The sequence below is a fragment of the Bombina bombina genome, chromosome 2, assembly GCF_027579735.1.
Source record: "Bombina bombina isolate aBomBom1 chromosome 2, aBomBom1.pri, whole genome shotgun sequence".
Taxonomy (NCBI): domain Eukaryota; kingdom Metazoa; phylum Chordata; class Amphibia; order Anura; family Bombinatoridae; genus Bombina; species Bombina bombina.
Window position 1 is genome coordinate 124,171,279 of NC_069500.1, and position 20,099 is coordinate 124,191,377.

At 37.5% G+C, this 20,099-nt stretch overlaps 1 protein-coding gene across 2 annotated transcripts in view; it reads left to right on the plus strand.

Moving 5' to 3' along the window:
- ZNF131 (zinc finger protein 131) overlaps positions 1–20,099 on the plus strand; it is a 296,575-nt gene that overhangs the window by 13,313 nt on the left and 263,163 nt on the right. For both annotated transcript variants that reach the window (XM_053701252.1, XM_053701253.1), the window contains exon 2: positions 15,757–15,895. In XM_053701252.1, the coding sequence (XP_053557227.1) occupies positions 15,772–15,895 (124 nt within the window). In that variant the 5' untranslated portion in view covers positions 15,757–15,771. The remainder of the gene's footprint in view (positions 1–15,756; positions 15,896–20,099) is intronic.

Genomic DNA, 20,099 nt, shown 5'->3' on the forward strand with positions numbered 1-20,099 from the left:
GGAAAAAAATGAATGCACGGGAAACACAACTTTCTAATCAGGTGAGAAACTCTTACAGAAAGTTTATTTCAGAGCAAGGGAGTACTAATTGGGATAATTATATTAAAGCTAGGCAAGCTCGAGATGTCTTCTTGAAAAGCAAATCGCAAGAAGAAGAGTTAAAATCTAGTCTCTTATACAAAGGTATACATGGCTCCTCTGCGAAATACCTTGCAAGATTGGTAGAAAATAGAAAGAAAAAGAATTATATTCTTGCCATCCGTGACGAGAAACATAGATATACAGAGTTGGAAGATATTAGCAAAGTATTCTATAATTATTATCAGAAGTTATATACAGCGCCTGGTATTGATGAGTTCAATTTGGAAAATTTCTGGGCAGGTATTGTTATGCCAAAAGTATCTGAAGTAGACCTGATGGCTTTAAATAGTCCGATTACAGTCGACGAGATTCTTATGAGTATAGATAAGGCTAAACTTAATAAAGCAGCCGGCCCTGATGGTCTCCCGGCAGAATTTTTGAAAATACTCGCGGAGGATATTAAATATACATTGGAGAAATTGTTTAATAGTTATTATGGTATGAATATGGTGCTGTCTAGATTTTTTTCTGCAGCAAATAGCTCATTAATCTTGCAAAAGGATAAACATAGTGAGGAATTAGCTTCTTATAGACCAATATCAGTCTTGAATGCCGATTATAAAATTCTTGCGGCTATTATTGCGGAGAGACTTTCTAAATGTCTTGACAAGCTTATACATCCAGATCAGGTAGGTTTTATGAAGACAAGGAACTCATCTAAGAATATTCGTAGAGTAATTAATTACCTGGACGTTGTATGGAATTCAGATAAAAACCCGAGGTTTAGTAGAGTTGACTCAGCTATTATTACATTGGATGCTGAGAAAGCCTTTGATTGTATTGTTTGGAAACATCTTTTTAGAGTATTAGCAGAAATGGGATTTAAAGATCAGTTCTCCCTATTTATACAGAATCTATATAAACACCCAATATCATATTTGTTAATTAACAGGGTTCTCTCTCCACAGATTAACCTTAGTAGGGGAACTAGACAGGGGTGTCCTCTATCCCCCCTACTGTTTAATATGGCAATCGAACCTTTGGCAACTTGGCTAAGAACCTCTATTAAGGGGGTTGGTCTGGGGGAACACAATCTTAAAACTCTTCTGTATGCAGACGATCTTCTGATTTGCGTGGAGAATACATCCCAAGAAATCCCAATTGTGCTAGCGTGTCTGGAGACATATAGTTCTTTCTCAGGGTATAAAATTAATTGGGAAAAGAGTGAACTGATGTGGATAAAAAGGTCGGAGTATAGCCCTCAAAAGTTTCCTTTTAAAGAAGTAGCGACAATCAAGTATATGGGTATATACCTTAATTCGAACCCTAAAACTTGGTATAACATTAATTTTGCTCCTCTTATTAAGAAAATTAAATCCGATTTGGAAATGTGGATGCAGTTCCCGCTATCGATAACGGCAAGAGTAAATGTAATAAAAACAATTGTCTTTCCACGCTTGTTATATCTCTTACAAAATCTTCCTCTCTTGATTCCAACAGCTGACATTAGAGCTATCTATAGGTCTTTCTCAAAATTTATATGGATTAATAAAAAACCGCGCATTGCTCTGAAAAAATTAATGCAACCTCTCAGTATGGCAGGTCTTGCCCTACCTGATATCTATCTTTATAACATTATTATGTTGGCAAGGACTGCTTTGGATTGGTTGTCGGATGGTAATATTTTTTCTACTAGTGACCTAGAAAGTCATTTGGCATATCCTTTTTCACTAAAAGCTATTTTACACTGTCCAATAAAGAAACTCCCGGCAAATATTGCTGGTCTTGTGTCATTAAAAAACATAGTTTTAGGTTGGCAGAAGTTATGTACTATATTGGAAATGGACTTTTCCTTTTCAGAGTTCTTACCAATAAGGGGCAACGTAAATTTTTCCCCGGGGATACACCAATTAGTATTTCAAAGCTGGGCTGAAAAGGGCCTCATAGTCGTTCAACAGCTTTTTTCATCCGAGGGATATATATTAACGTTTGAGAAGCTGCGGCATAAGTTTGGCCTTCAGTTTAATAATTTTTATGCGTACCTACAAATAAGACATTATATACAGGAATGGAATTGGGATGTTACTAGGGAGGTAGAGTGGGCCGAGGTCAAGAGTTGGCTGAAAATTTTCAGAGCCGGGAATACTTCTATATCTTTAATGTATGACATAATGCTTGCTAAGCAAAGCATGTTTACATTGAATAAGACCTGTGAGTCTTGGGTATTGTTTCTTCCAGATATAAATACAGATAAAATCATAGCAAGTTGTACTTTGATAAGTAAGTATCAAATCCCGATGAGTTGGAGGGAAGCCCATTTTAAACTCCTAAATAACTTTTATTTAACCCCGGCGAGGCTCTCAAGATTTTCTCCCCAGTTACTCTGTGTGTGCCCCCGGTGTTCATCGGATGCAGCTGACCTGGTACATATATATTGGTATTGCCCTAAGATTTTACAGCTTTGGAAGAAGGTGGTTTTCTGGTTCAATAAGCACTATCAACTAAATGTAGTATTAGAGATAGAGAACATATTCCTATTAAATATTCAGATATTAACATTTCCCCTAGGTCAGACTATATTAAACACTATAATTTTATTAGTAAGACATTTAATATCTAAAAATTGGAAGGCTAAGCGAGCGCCCACATTAAAATCTGTCCTGCAAGAAATCCAAAATCAGATTATCTTTGAATCCTATCATACTAGGTTTCTGAAAGAAAAAAAAATCAAACAATTTTTAGTGGGTTGGTTGCCTATAATTAAATCTTTCCCAATGGGTATTCAAAAATTTATACTATTTCCTTTTTTGAGTTCAGAAAGTTTTTTGGATTTGGTCTTATTAGGAGATTTTCCGGCTGATTGGATAGTATTAGGATAAAGGAATTTGTTCTTTTTTTTTTTTTTTTTTTTCTTTTCTCTCTTTTTTCTCTTATTTTATGTGTGGTTTAGTATTGTTTCTGTAGGTAGGTTTAGAGTGTTCCCCAAAACGTTAAAAAATCCCAACATGGCGGTATTAATAAATTTTTTATTACATAGCAGTATATGTTAGACAAATGTTGAAAGTGGTGTATAGATGCGGACACAATTAGGTTTAGTCCAATTTGCTATAATATTTGATAATTGTCTATTGATGCATGTGTTTGAAATCTTACAATGTTATTAATTGTATTTTATTTTATTTTTTCACCCTGCGAGGTGTGTTTTTCTCTTTTTTTTGCCTGTAATACCGCATGTTGGTCATAAATAAACTAATAAAAAAAAAAAAAAAGAAACTGGGAGCATTGATGTTTTTCCAATAACGTAAAATCAAGTTTCTGACTGATAAAATAATTGTTTTTATAAGTTTCTTATGGGTTTGTTTCTCAGGATCTTCCCATAGAAAAATACTGTGGGAGAAAGATAGTTCAATTGAAGGTATTTTTAGGATCCTATTGATCCAATATTCTACTTTACACCATAGCTGTTTGATTCTAGGACAGCCCCATATCATATGCTTCAGATCGGCTGCCTTTCGTGAGCATTTTGGACATGTTGAAAAAGACTGATTTCCCCATTTAGCACCCTTTGCTGGTGTATAGTGGGCCTGATACAAGAGCTTTATATGAGACTCTCTCCATGTTGAAGATACCGTAATTGTTTTTACTCTTTCAATTGACCTTGAGATAGTGTCATGATTAATTACTAACTGAGGATCGAGATTATTCTATTGTTGAGACAAATGTTCTAAATTTATATCTCCTCTCTTTGAGAGTATCAATTGGTAGCACAAGGAGATTGAGCGTAATCCACCCCTCACTAGTGAAAACCATTTCTCAAGTGGTCCCCAGGACCAATTCCACCCATGTTCAGCAGTTAATTTAAAAACATAATGTCTTGCCTGTAGATATGCGAAAAGGTCAGTATTAGGGAGGTTATATTCTCTTTTAAGTGTATCAAATGATTTAACAGTTGTTAAATGTGTATCTATTAACTCTGAAATTTTGGTTAAGCCCAGAATTTCCCATCTTTTGAATGGGGGAGATTGAATACCCGTTTGGAATTCCAGGTTACCAATCAGCGTTTGAAACTTTGGTATGTGTGGATCTATCTTTATCAGCTCTAAAAGTTTCCAAAATGCTTGGATTGGTATGTATATAGATCTAATCTGTTTAACATTTTTTGGCATTGTTTTTCTTCTACAATGTAATAAGGAAGATGGAAGATATGGATAAAGGATGTTTCGCTCCAACGTGTTATTAGTAATATAATTGATATCTAGTATCCAGTCTGGGATTAGCCTTGACAAACATACAAGGTTATATAGTTTTAGATCCGGAAGAGCCAGTCCTCCATCCTCTCTTGCCAGGGAAAGCCTACCCAAAGAAATTCTAGGTCTTTTACTTTGCCAGATGAACCGGCGTAGTGTGGCCTTAATTTCACATAAATCTTTCGTCTTTATAAGTACTGGGGTATATTGCATTACATAAAGTATCTTGGGTAAGAGGATCATCTTAAACAAGGCGATCCTCCCAGAGAGGGAAAGCGGAAAGCTTTGCCAGTTCTTCATAGTCTCTTTAATTTTAAAAAGAGTTGGTGTAATATTAAGTTCATACCACAAATCTGGATTACGAGATATGTATATACCTAAGTATTTAAAAGACTCCTTAACTATTTGAAAGGGGACGTTGGTAGCCGAATCCAACTCCTTCTTCAGCCACATAATCTCTGATTTTAAAATATTGACCTTATAGCCGGAAAAGGAGCCAAACTGGTCAATTATTGTAAGTAGTTTGGGAAAATTAATTTTAGAATTAGAAACATATAGCAACATGTCATCTGCATATAAAGCTATTTTTAACTTGATATGTCTTATCTTGATCCCATCTATTTGTTGTCTAATCATAAGGGCTAGTGATTCAATTGCTATGTCAAACAGTAGTGGCGACAAGGGACAACCTTGTTGCGTGCCTCGCTTCAGTGTTATTTCTGTAGATTGCATGTTATTAATAAGCAGCTTTGTATGTGCGTTATGTTGTGTTTTAGAAATTAATTCTAATATGTTACCTTTTAAACCAAACTTATTCAAAGAAAATAATATATGATCGTGGTGAACTGAGTCGAAGGCTTTTTCTGCATCAATTGTAATTATTGATGCATCCAAAGCCTCGGTCTCCGTTATTAAGCCTTTATTGTCTAACAAATTAAAATGATCAATAACTAGAAATAATTCCCTTATTTTAGATGCTGAATTTCTGTTGTTTAAGAAGCCTGCTTGATCAGTATGAATTATATTGGTTAAGACTGTTTGCAATCGAGAAGCTAAGATTGAAGCTAATAGCTTATAATCAGTATTGAGTAATGCAATGGGTCTATAGGAGTCCTTTTTAAAGGGATCTTTCCCTGGTTTTAAAATTAGAGTTGTGAAGGATGCCAAAAAATTGTCGGGGACCAAATTATTTTGAACAAAAAAATTGTTATATAGATTCTTCAGATGGGGCGTTACTTGTTGCTCTAAGATCTTATAATATTTGTTTGAAAGAGCATCCGGGCCTGGGGATTTGTTTAGTGGTAATTTTTTAATAGCTTTAGAGATTTCCTGATCAGAAATAGGGGAATTTATATCTTGAATCATTCCTATATCTAAGGATGGGTAAATGAACTTTTCCCAGTATCTATCTCTATGAAGATAATTGGATTCTCTATATTTATAAATCTGTTTGTAATAGTAAAAATCTCCAATATTTATTCAGGGGTATTATAGATCTTATCTTCGCTATGTATTCTCTGAAATACCGGGGGTCTATTATTATTTTTGGCTAGAAATGCGAGGATCTTGCCTGATTTATTTCCCTGCCTGTAGTATTTTGCTTGTGTTTTAAGTTCTCTTTGAGTGGCTTCTTTTAAAAGAAATATATCTTTCTTTTTTTGCTTTATTATATTTGTCCCAATTTGATTGTGTTTTAGCTTGCAGGTATTTATTATAAGAATTTGTTACAGATTGGGAGACTTGTTTCTCTTTGTCCCTTTGTTTCCTTTTTTGCCTTACATTGTAAGCGAGAATCTGACCCCTAAGTACTGCTTTACTTGCTTCCCAGAATATAACTGGTTTATCAAGATAATCATTATTATACTGTTGGTATTCCTCAAATTTGGCTCTAAGCCAGTTTTTACATTTAATATTTGTATATAGGTGCCTGGGGAAGTAAAAACGAGCAAAAAAAATCATTATTTCTCGTGAAAATTTGCAGTGAGATCGGAGCATGGTCTGATAGACATATGGAGTATATATCAGATTGAAGTTTCTTTTTAGCTATGTTATCATCTATCAGAAAAAGATCTATTCTAGATAATGATTTATACACTTTCGACATACAGGAATATTTTCTAGTCTCTGGGTTCTGCATTCTCCATATGTCTATTAGGCCAAGGTTTTGAGAAAAAGCTCTTAGTATCCTGGTCTCCATCCAATCTCTTTTAGTCCTTATTGATTTAAATTTATGTCTAAGTCTATCTAGTTGGGAGTGGAAGGTCATGTTAAAATCTCCTCCAATAAGCAAGAAACCTGGAGCCATCTGCAGTATCCTCAATTGGAGGGAGTCCCAAAACTCTTTACACAAATAATTAGGAGCGTAGATATTGCATATTATATAAACTGTGTTAACTAATTTTATTTTAAGAATAAGGTATCTACCCTCAGTGTCTATGTCCGTTAGCAGAATTTCATAATTAATTTTTTTTCCGATCAAAATAGCTACCCCTTTTTTTTCTTTTCTCGCTTGGTGCAGCAATGACACTTTCTACCCAGGCAGATCTTAATTTTTTTGCTTCTTCAAGATTTAAGTGTGTTTCCTGAAGTAAAGCAATATCAGTTTTTAATTTTCTTAGGTGTGTTATAATAGATTTTCTTTTAATGGGAGATGTTATACCCCCTACATTCCAGGATATGATTTTTAGTGCATCTGAACTACTCATGATTTTTTAAGAAAGAAGAAAAAAAAAAAAAAAAAAAAACACCCCATATCAAAGATATAAAGGGGAGAAAAAAAAAAAAGGGAAGAAGAAAGACCTCTCACACTCCACCCCCCCCCTCGCCTCCCCCCTCGTTCGCGAGTTCCTACCCCCCATCCGCAAATTACTTCCCATTAAACCCCTATCCCGAGGGCCGAGGGAAAACCAAGCCATTTTTAGGTAATTCAATACATTATCAGTTTAAGCAGTCAACCGGTTAGAGTTAATTATTTTTTAAATTGGTGTCTGCAAGGATCTCTCTAACTATCTGAGAGCTTTTTGCTTCTCTTACTTTATCAAAAAGGAAGGTTTGGTTTTGAGCCGAAATTTGTAATCTAGCCGGGTAGATTATGGTGGCTTGTGCACCCTGATTAATTAATTTGGTACAGAGTGGAGAGAGCTCTTTTCTCTTGAGAGATGTCTCATATGAGAAATCTTGAAAGAGAAGAATTTTAAAGCCATCAATCATAATTGGCTGTTTTTTCCTGAATTGACGGAGGAAAGTAACCTTGTCTTGAAAGTTCAAGAATTTAGCCAAAATGGGTCTAGCTTTAAGATTCGAGCCTCCATTTTGGTTAAAACTCCCCACTCTGTGTGCTCTTTCAACCATAATGGGTGGAGATATTGGGATATCCATTAACTGTGGTAGTGTAGTTGAAACAAATTTAATTAAATCTTCGTGTTCCCTGCTCTCAGGAAGACCTATAATGCGCAAGATTTTCCAAATCTTCTATTTTATTTAATAGTTTGTTAACTGCGAGACTATTACCTTCCACTCTGGGTTTAAGAAGATCTTGTGTGTCTTCTAAATCTGACAATCTGTTTTCTGCCTCTTGTAATCTAGTTGCAAACTGTTTGACTTCATTAGTGAGATGTAGTAGGTGTTGCTTGATCTCATCTCTTAAAGATTCAAATTTTGGGGTGAGGGCGTCCGCTATACTTGCTACTAAACCTTACATGTCGACACATTCAGTGATTTTAGGTGTGGTAATAGAAGATGAGTGAATTTCAGTGGGTGTTTCTGTGAGGTTTTTATTCTTCCTCTCTCTTGACTTGGTGGTCATGTTTGGAGATGGATGTGGGGAGTGAGTTGGTGATTTAAGGAATTTATCCATGGGGCATAGTGTGCCGTGTATTACTTAAGACCCCCTTCTAAATGCAATTCCGGGGGGGGGGGGGGGGGGGGGAATGAGAAAAAGAAAGAAAAAAAAGGGGGGAGGAGGTGGGTGGACTGTGGGTTGTGAAAAAGTAAAAATAATGAGTGTTGTGGACATGCAAGTAAGCTAAAGAGTGTCACCTTTATGCAGGTATTTCAATTAAATTTAAAGGGGATAAAATGAGAAAAAATACAAGGAGAAGAAGTGCTCTATTATTGGTATCTAGTAATTGTTTTTCTTTTTCCCTTCCCTTCTCTCTTCCTCTTCCTCCCTTTCCCTCTTTCCCAGACCAAGAGTATCCAATATTTCAGTTAAGTTTAATGAGGTTAATTTTATGATTGCTATTATCCTGTAGCAGTAATGCACTAATCCCAAGTGTTGACGGCACTGTACAAATAAGCAATTTAGAAACAATACTGTTATTAGTCAAGCTTGTTCTTATGACAGCAGCAAGTTGCCGCAAGACACCTTTTATATTAAGTATCAATCCGCAGCCCCTTGTTTAAGCAAGTAAAGGAATAAGACAATATGCCTAACAAAAAGTAATTCAGTTAGCCACAGGTTAGTTTCCTTTTCTCTTTTATTTCTCTTTCCCCCTCTCCCTCCTTTGCTCTCCCTTCCCTTCTTTTCAGGAGTTTTCCCCCCTTTTTTTTTTTTTTTCTTTTCCTGTCTCAAGTTTGATTAAATTCGCTATTTAACTCAGTCAAGCTACTTATCTCTATGCAGTTAGGTACAATATAATAAGCAGAAAAGTATTAGCAAGAGAAAACAAAGAACAGGGCATAATTAAAGCATTATTGCATATAAAGTAAAAGTCCAGAGTTAAAGCCCTTTCTCAGTAAATGATCCTTCCAAAGCCTCAGTTCAAGGGAGGAAAAACTTTGAGCAATATTTAGTCACTTAATCTAGGAGCAAGCGTAGTACTAATAGTATACTGCTGGAGGTGTAAAACTAGCCCCAGTTCTAAACCATGATTTAAAGTTAGTTCAGTTTATATTATGTTCTTTGTTTAACTCAGCCAGGCTGTTTTGTCCTTGTATGGCCGCTTAGAGTATACCAATGTGGCCGGCAAGCGAGCAGTAAGACATATAGAGGGTAGAAATTATTTGGCAGGGTAAACAGATGTGTAGAGCAGAAAATATTAGCGCAGCGTTGTAAGTAGAAAGGCAGTCCAGCGCTAAAAAACCCACTTTCAGTAGATATCCTTTCAGAAGCACAAGTGCAGAAAAGAAAAGCGTTAAGCGTTGTTAAGCCGTTTAGCCAGGGAAAGGGCAAGGTTCGGTTAGTATGCTTCCAGCTAAGAGTATAGAGTCAGTCCAGGAGTTTAAGGCTCAATTTTATGCCCATCCAGCCTTGGATAACGTAAACGGAGAGAAAGTTTTTAAGTTTTATCTTACCGGTGTTGGTCTCTAGGCTGCCGATCGTTTCTGTGGGTTGCTATTAGCTGATTTCTTATCCTGCAGCAACCCACCGATGCCGCATGCAAAGCACCTTCACTCTCCAGGTGCACCCGTCCTCCACAGGAACAGCAAGTGGCAAATGGCAAAACCAGGATTAGCAGGTGTCGCTCCACTGCAAGCCCGAGGGCCGTGAGCAATTGAAGAAGTCCGACTGTCAATCTCCCTTACGCAGCATCAGTGGGAGGGAGAGACAGCCAAATCACCTGAAGATGTGTCCGGTTTTATTCAACAGATATCGGCTTCTGCAGCGTTCCCCCAGTCCTCTCAGGTACCAAGTGCGAGTGACATTCACTTGTGAGCCCTTGAGCGTTCTCTGCTCAACTGCATTCTCCCAGGAACCAAAAGGTAAGGCGCGATTCCTCCGCCTAACAGGAGCTTGCAGGGCTGTGAGGAGCTACCAGAGTTGCGTCCAGTCTCCTCCTCTTCCGCCGGTCTTCACACAATATCGTGCACCACATTTGTATTATGCTCAGCAGTGAAGGGGTTAATTTGGTAGCTTGTAGGGTTAATTTTAGCTTTAGTGTAGTGATCAGCCTCCCACCTGACACATCCCACCCCCAGATCCCTCCCTGACCCCCCTCAAACAGCTCTCTTCCCTCCCCCACCTCACAATTGTCACCTCCATCTTGAGCACTGGCAGAAAGTCTGCCAGTACTAAAATAAAATAACTTTTTATATATATATATATATATATATATATATATATATATATATATATATATATATATTTTCCCCCTCTACCTATTTGCCGCCATCTTGGGTACTGGCAGCTGTTTGCCAGTATCCAGTTTAGTCAAAGTGTGGCTTTTTTTTTTAATTATAAAATACCCCATTTTTCCCCCACTACCTATTTGCCGCCATCTTGTGTACTGGCAGCTGTCTGCCAGTACCCAGTTTAGTTAAAATGTGGCTTTTTTAAGATTATTATAAAATAACCCATTTTTCGTTAGTGTAGCCACAGAGTGGCTCTCTCTGCATCGGTGCCTAAAAAAAGGGTATTTCAGGATGCCTCAATATCAAGGCATCACTGCAAAAGGCACGTCCTTGGTCGTTAACCACTGGTTGTTGTAGGATGTGCCTGGCACGTCCTTGGTTTTTAAAGGGATAGTAAACCCCAACAGATAGAACATACAATTTTCAACAACTTTCCAATTTAATTCTATTATCAAATTTTCTTCATTCTCTTGTTATCCATTGCTGAAGGGACAGCATTGCACTACTGACAGGAAGCTGAAAATATCTAGCCAATCACAAGAGACAAAAGTTTGCAGGCACCAATTAGCAGGAGCTCCCACTAGTGTATGTGATATGTGCGTATTCATTTTTTTTAACAAGGGATACTAAGAGAACGAAGCACATTTGAAAATCGAAGCAAATTTCAAAGTGTCTTAAAATTACATGCTCTATCTGAATCATGCAAGTTTAATTTTGACTTTCCTATCCCTTTAAGGGGTTAATAAATGTGTGTGTGAATACATCACATAGGCTGAAGCGTTACCAAATAAGTTAATTGACATCCACAGTATTCTGAAAATGGACCCTTACCAGAATATTTTCATAAAACTGGGTATATCCCATTAACTTATTTGGGAAATCTTCAGCCTCTGTCATGCATAACAAAGAAAAATATTTAAATGGATGTGTATTACATTATTTATATCACATAATACACACAGTTAAAAAAATAAATAGAAAAGTGTATGTGTCTGCATGGCTTTAACCTGTTCTTGCAGTGTGAAATACAACAGTATTATATGTAGTGTTTCCATCCCTGACTTCCCTGATGTTTTTTTTTGGGTTTTTTTTAGATTTCTTTACTGGAATCAACCATGAGGTTTTAATAATAAAAAAAAATAATATATATATATATATATATATATATATATATATATATATATATATATATATATATATATATATATATATATATATAATGTGTTAATGTGTGGGTGTGTTAAATATATATATCGTTTCTGCACTAGTGTCATCCTTTAGGAAGCCTATATTATACCAGCATTAGCACATATATACATACATACATACACACACACACACACACACACACATATACCGTATTGTCCCGAGTATAGGCCACACTTTTTTCCCCTAATGTGAGTCTTTAAACTAGGGGTGCGGCCTACAATCAGGATCTTACTCTCTGCTGCTCTCCTACAGGGAGAATTGTGCCCCTACGAACGTGTCATTTTAGAACAGAAAATAATGTCTCCACTCCACCAACTGCCACTGAAAATGCTAATTATTCCTGCCTCTCTGGCATTCCGCAGTGTGCCTGGCTTTAACTGTAATCTCCCTTCAAACACCAGACAGGCAGGTGAGGGTATACAGTAAAAACGGTAAGCGCTGTTCTTGTTCTAATTACAGGGAGGGGGTTTGAGCACACACTGGCTTCCAGGAGACTCTGCCGACCGCCGCTGCACCAAAGCCCCAGCATACAACACCCTTCAATGTCAGATTGTTGGGTACTTTTGTGGGTACAGAGTGAGCCTTTTTTTTTCAACCAGTGTTGACGTAAATGCCCAAATATTTACCGGTATTTAAAACTACAATGCCCATGATTCATTTGGCCAGTGAAGGAGCCAGTGTTATAAGTGCGCATGCGCCCGGGTCCGCATGTGCTTTAAAAATTGTCCAGCAATCTGATGGGTCTAATGTTAGTGGAGCGCATGCATGCAATCAGAAAGCTGATGGAACGTTAGCTGATCTGCCAAGTTTGCCAATCTGACAGAACCTGGCAGGAGAGACACAGAGCCACCACGCCAGCACACCACTGCTTAATAGGGTGAGTAGTGGCACTATGTGAAGGAAGGAGGCTGAGTGGGTTAAGAGGAGGCAGCCTATGAGGGTTATGAGGGGGGCTGTGTGTGTGTGTGAGGGGGGAGAGTAAGGAGACTGTTAGCAAGGGAGGAATGCTAAGAGATTAAGAAGGTGTCTGCATTTGTGAGGGAGATAGGGGGGCTAAATGGGGGGAGGATGAGAGGGGCTGTGCCTGAGGATAAGATATTAGAGCTGAAGGAGAAGGAGGGTGAGAGTGTAAGGAGAAAAGGGCTGAAAGGGTCAAGGGGTGTAAAAATTAAATTTCTTTAAAATGGCACCAAACTTTAGGGGTGCGGCATATAATCAGGAGCGGCCTATACTCGGAACAATACGGTATATATATATATATATATATATATATATATATATATATATATATATATATATATATATATATATATATATAGAGATATATATATATATATATATATATATATATATATATATATATATATATATACATACATACATACATACATACATACAGTGGATATAAAAAGTCTACACACCCCTGTTAAAACGTCAGGTTTCTGTGATGTAAAAAAATTTGAAAAAGATAAATCATTTCAGAACTTTTTCCACCTTTAATGTGACCTAGTGAGCTTCCATAGCATCAGAGGGATCTCATTGTTAAAAGGTATCAGTCAGGAGAAGGGTACAAAAGAATTTCCAAGGCATTAGATACACCATGGAACACAGTGAAGACAGTCATCATCAAGTGGAGAACATATGGCACAACAGTGACCAAGAACTGGATGTCCCTCCAAAATTGATGAAAAGACGAGAAGAAAACTGGTCTGGGAGGCTACCAAGAGGCCTACAGCAACATTAAAGGAGCTGCAGGAATATCTGGCAAGTACTGGCTGTGTGGTACATGTGACAACAATCTCCCGTATTCTTCATATGTTTGGTGTAGACAGCAAGACGGAAGCCTTTTCTTTTGAAGAAAAACATCCAAGCCCAGCTAAATTTAGCAAAAACACATCTGAAGTCTCCCAAAAGCATTGAGAAAAGGTGTTATGGTCTGATGAAACTAAGGTTGAACTTTTTGGCAATAATTCCAAAAAATATGTTTTGCGCAAAAACACTGCATATCACCAAAAGAACACCATACCCACAGTGAAGCATGGTGGTGGCAGCATCATGCTTTGGGGCTGTTTTTCTTCAGCTGGAACTGGGGCCTTATTCAAGGTAGAGGGAATTATGAACAGTTCCAAATACCAGTCAATATTGGCACAAAACCTTCAGTCTTCTGCTAGAAAGCTGAACATGAAGAAGAACTTCATCTTTCAGCATGACAACGACCCAAAGTATACATCTAAATCAACAAAGGAATGGCTTCACCAGAAGAAGATTAAAGTTTTGGAATGGCCCAGACCTGAATCCAATCGAAAATCTGTGGGGTGATCTGAAGAGGGCTGTGCACAGGAGATGCCCTCGCAATCTAACAGATTTGGAGTGTTTTTGCAAAGAAGAGTGGGCAAATCTTGCCAAGTCAAGATGTGCCATGCTGATAGACTCATACCCCAAAAGACTGAGTGCTGTAATAAAATCAAAAGGTGCTTCAATAAATTATTAGTTTAAGTGTGTGCACACTTATGCAACCATATTATTTAATTTATTTTTTATTTTTACTTCCCTTCACCTAAAAGATTTCAGTATGTTTTTCAATTGAGTTGCATAGTTTATAGGTCACTTTAAAGGTGGAAAAAGTTCTGAAATTATTTATTTTGTCTCATTTTTTTTACATCACAGAAACCTGCCATTTTAACGGGTGTGTAGACTTTTTATATCAAATATATATATATATATATATATATATATATATATATATATATATATACACACACACACACCAACATACCTCGTTTTATTGCGCTTAGCACCATTTTTCCCAATGTATGCCCATAAATACACATATATCCACTCCACAAGCAAAAAGATTGACTCACTGAAGGCTCAGATGATGATTAGCATTTTTTTAGCAATAATGCAATTGCACACTTACAGTATATTGTAAATATGACTTTTATATGCACTGAGATACAAAAACAAAAAATAGTGTGACTTTATTGCTTTATTCGCTTAATTGCAGTGGTCTGGAACCAAACCTACAATATAGGACTGTGCGATTTAAAAAAAAAATCCTGCATTGTTAAACATTGCAGCTAGGACTGTGCGATTAATCGCAATTTTTTTTGGCTTGCTTATTATTGTAATTTCAAAATTGACTGCACTGCTCTGTGACTGCTAGTTTTGTTTGTATTTTACAGTTTAATGCATTTTATATTGAGAAATGTATGTTTAACAGCGATTTGTGTTAAAATTGCGATTAAAATGGCAATTGTAATATTTCATGGCCAAAATCGCGATATCCATTTTCCCCCATATCGCACAGCCCTTATCTATAATATATACACACGTGTGTATGTATATAGAGAGAGAGAGAGATGACTTTAAACTTTTTAACTTGAAATATAGTTTTTAAAAAGCCAGCTAGACCATTGTGAATTTACAAATAAAAATCAGACCAGCCACTAGTGTCATCCTTTAGGAAGCCTATATTATACCAGCATTAGCACAGAGCAGCAGCCCCTCCCAAATAACTCAATGGCTGCCAAAGAAGGCTGTAGGGCACTGCACAGCATTACACTTGCAGTCTTCTCTGGTAGTCGGGGATTAAAAAGAAGTGGACGTTTTTCCTGCTCTGCTGAGGAGGAGGAGGAGGAAGTGACTGTAGTGCTGCTAGGGAAGACAGGAGTGGCTGCTTTCTCCCAGGGTCTCCATGTGCTGACACTGTGAGTGTTGGCAATACAAGAAACAGCCACTGCACAAATGGAAGTGATGTGTGGATCCAGCCCCTTGTGCTGTCAAGTGAAGCATCTAGACCCCAGCAGTACTGTAGAGCAGGTTCCCAGGCAGACTGACATTGTGAGAACCTACAGCAGCTAGGCTGTACTTGTCCTCATGCACACTGAGTAAGGGTCACAAACGCAGCAACATCTCATTGCAGAAAGTGAAAGACAGTGTTCTGCCTCTGGGATGCAATCCTACTGTGTTTAGAGGTCCTTTAAAACTTGTTTGGTATCACAATACTTTGTTTCCTGGTTGTTATAGATTTAAACTAGAAAGCATAACTTTAATATTCACTGATTTACTTTTTCTGAAAAATAAGTTTTCTTTTTCACTTTGTATGATTTATCTGTTTAACACATCCACCTTTTCATCTTTTTAGAAGAGCTGTCTAGGTATGGAAGCTGAGGAGACGATGGGTTGCATCCAGGAATTCCCAGACCACTATAAAGTTATGTTGGACAGGTTAAATGAGCAGAGGGAACTCGACCAGTTTACTGACATCACTTTAATTGTGGATGGTAAGTATCCTTTCCTCTGGCATTAAATGGCACACATGGTGAAAACTACCAATACACATGTTTTCTATTAAAAAAATAAAGGTTTGTATCAGAAAAAGATAAGAAAGCTGTAAAATCTTTATTGGAAGTGGTTGTCTGTGTACAGATATGTATGAGTGCTAATGATAAGAAAAACAACCTCCTCTTTATTCAGTCCGCATATTGGCAGGTACAAATAGCACTGGTTGTATTAGTGTTTATTGGCCAGCCTTGGCAGTCCTTCCTGTATTAGTATTCAACTCACCCAAGCTATTTACGGGCGCATGTTAAATAACCAGCCATTAGTGGCTGGTTAATGCTCCTGGAATCTTGCCGTTTCACATTACGCTTAGCACAATTAACCAGATGTCAGACCTTTGGTTAATGAAAAAAGTTGCCCCAATTACCCACAGTAGTTCAAAATAAAATAAAAATATGTGCATCTTTATTTTCAAAGTAAAAAAACCCACAAAGCAGTTATTAGGGGTTAAAGTGATGGGATGTGGGGTGTTTGGAAAACAAAATACCTTACATAGAGGTGAATGGGGGCCTGTGTTTTTACTTTATACATATGTATATGCTTCTATACATATATATTTGTGTGTCAATATGGGTATAAACATATATGTATATACATATATATTTTTATTTTGCTGCCTAACGATGCGTTATTCTCCCCCCCCCCCTGTGCTGCGCTAGGTGGTTTGTAGTGTCTCACGGCATGAGAACGAGGCTCCCTCTGGAGAATATGGAAGCGCGCTCTTGTGAGCACTTGGCTTCCTGTACCCATTAAATAGGACCTTGGGAGAACACTGTGTGTATGTATGTATATATATATATATATATATATATATATATATATATATATATATATATATATATATATATATATATATATATATATATATATATATATTTATTAGGGCTGTGCAATTAATCCCGCTGCACAGATGGTCTTGTATTTCCTGCTGCCCCCCTCCTCACAGAGCCAGTAGTCGGCTCTAGTCTTTAGCAGAGGAATGGGGGCGGAGTTTAGGCTTGCAGAGAGTGGCGGGCAAATTAATTCAGAAATGTGGCACTATCAGGAGTTACTGAAGTGCTCAGCCTCATATCTGACTCCTCCGTTTCCCGCTTGGATCTTTGGTGCATGTAGAAGCCACAGCTACAACACTATCACCCACAGATCTGAAGCGTAAGCAGGAGGGGCTGATGAGCTGCTCCATGTTACCCAGCACATTATGCTAAAAGCCAGACTAATGCTACAATGTGAGAGCCATAATTCCTGTTTCTTGCTCTGCTGGCAGAGAGATAGTATGCATGTATGTATATTAGGGATGCACCGAAATTTCGGCCGCAGAAAGTTTCGGCCGAAAATGGCATTTTTGGCTATTTCGGTTTTCGTTTTTTTTGCCTTTTAGTTTCGGTAAAATTATTGTGTAGCATATTTCAAATTTGATGCTAGCCTAGAGCTGCTGTTTAAGTTTATTACTTCACTTACTGTTCTGCATATAATGAGTTTTCTAAGATTATACTTTATTTGGATAATTGGTAAAAAAACCCCTGTTAAATATGATTATGTTACATAGAACTAAATGAAGAATAATACAGTATATTGATATTTATAATTGTTTTAAGTAGGGATGCACCAAAATTGGTCGCAGAAACATTTTGGTCGAAAATGGCATTATTTTTTGCCTGTTTTTTTTTTTCTTGGTAAAATTATTGTGTAGCATATTATTGTTTTAAGATATTTTTGTCCAATTTTAGTGTGTTACTTTCAATAAAAGTTGAAAAAATACATTTTCGGTATCAGTTTCGGTTTTCGGCCAAGTGCATCCCGGATTTTCGGATTCGGTTTCGGTCCAGAATTTCCATTTCGGTGCATCACTAATGTATATGTGGCGTGTGTATGTTGTGTTCTGCATGTATGTATATGTGGTGTATGTATGTTGTATTCTGCATATATGTATATCTGGCGTGTGTATGTTGTGTTCTGTATGTATATGTGGCGTGTGTATGTTGTGTTCTGCATGTACAGTATGTATATGTTGCGTGTGTATGTTGTGTTCTGCATGTATGTATATGTGGCGTGTGTATGTTGTGTTCTGCCTGTATGTATATGTGGCGTGTGTATGTTGTGTTCTGCCTGTATGTATATGTGGCGTGTGTGTCTTGTGTTCTGCATGTATGTATATGTGGCGTGTGTGTCTTGTGTTCTGCATGTATGTATATGTGGCGTGTGTGTCTTGTGTTCTGCATGTATGTATATGTGGCGTGTGTGTCTTGTGTTCTGCATGTATGTATATGTGGCGTGTGTATGTTGTGTTCTGCCTGTATGTATATGTGGCGTGTGTGTCTTGTGTTCTGCATGTATGTATATGTGGCGTGTGTGTCTTGTGTTCTGCATGTATGTATATGTGGCGTGTGTGTCTTGTGTTCTGCATGTATGTATATGTGGCGTGTGTGTCTTGTGTTCTGCATGTATGTATATGTGGCGTGTGTATGTAGTTTGTCCCCGCATGTTTATTTGTATGTTCTACAGTGTGTGTGTGTCAGGATTTAGGGACAGACATCAGGCATCCACTCTCACTGAGTGTTGGATTGCTAAGAGTATTTAAATATATATTTATAACAGAATTTAAGCCATTTCCAATCGCTGCTCCTGCCCAATACATACTTTTGCCTGAGGGGTGGTGTTGAGGTGTCCTTCTTTCCTATTTGGAAATGTTGAGAGGTATGGTGTAGTGTGATGGCAGCGGAGCAGCGACAGCAACAGGCCTTGGTGTGGCGGTGGTCTGGCGGTCTCCATGTGGTCCAAGTTAGGAGCAAGAAACTTAATGTGAGCATTTATTTATTTATTTATAAGATTCTGCACAGTTTATTGCATTTTTTATTGAAACTGTATGTTTAACGGTTATTTTAAAAAAAAAAAAAATCGCGATTAAAATTGCAATATTTTATGGCCGAAATTGCGATATTCATTTCTTTTCTAAGACTTGGATAGTCCATGACGTCATTCCAATTACTAGTGGAAAATTCAACTCTTGGCCAGCAGGAGGAGGCAAAACTGTTAAGTGTAACTACCTGACCCATAACCCCCAGTCATTCTCTTTGCCTCTGTCAATGGAGTCTGTCCGAAGTTGGTGTCTAAAGATATTAATCCTTTTATGAATACTCTTCCCTGCAAGCAAAGATTGGGATCTAGCTTTGTACATGTCAATGTCTTTAGTAAGAGTAGTGGTGGCTTTTAAGCAGTTAAAAGGCGGCGAGGTAGTCTTCGCTTTACTTTTAACAAGTTGCTTTCCCTTTGCAGTAAGCCAGAGTTAGTTACTCTGTTCTTCCTTTTACTACAGGTCCATGACAGGGAGCGCAGTGCCTGTCACACCTACATAGCAGCATCTTTCCTACAGCTGGATCTCAGGTAAGTGCCTTTACCTTCTAGGTATTGAAGGACAGCAGCACTTAAGAGGTTAATCCTCTCTTGGATCCAATTTAGGACATACATCCTTTATTATAAGGATTCATATGACAGATTTTGGCTATGGGATACTGCTTGGAAAATAAATATCTTTATCTGTTGAATCTGTAAAATGGATTCAGTTAGATCAATCCATGTCTATTGATAAATGCTTATCATGTTTAGAGGCACAAATTGTTTTGCCAATGCAATTTTGTTCCTCATGTTTATCCAAAACATTAAAGTTTAAAGATAAATTACTCCCTTCTGAGCCAAATGTATCTCAGGATAATGCTGTACGTGATATGCCTCCGCTTTCTCCTCAAACGTCCCAAGCCTTAGTTGTTTCCCATTCTTTGCCTCCTGTGTCCTCTCAACCACCTGGGGTGTTTATTTACCTGGGGATTTTGCCGCTCAGATTACATCTGCAGTAAAAACTGCTTTGTCAGCTAGTAAGGCTTCTGACTCTTCTAAATCTGCACTGGTCAACCTTTCTCAATTGTCTGATGAGGAAAATACTTCAGTAGCTTCTGAAGGTGAAATTTCAGACTCTGACTCTTTGGCGGTAAAATCTTCAAAATCTGAAGAAATTAATTTTAGATTTAAGCTTGAACATCTTCGGTTACTTCTGAAGGAGGTTCTAGCTACTTTGAACGATTCTGAACCTTTTGTTGCTACCAACCCTAAGTGGGATAAGCCAGGGGTCCCCTTTTCCCCTTCCCCTGTTTT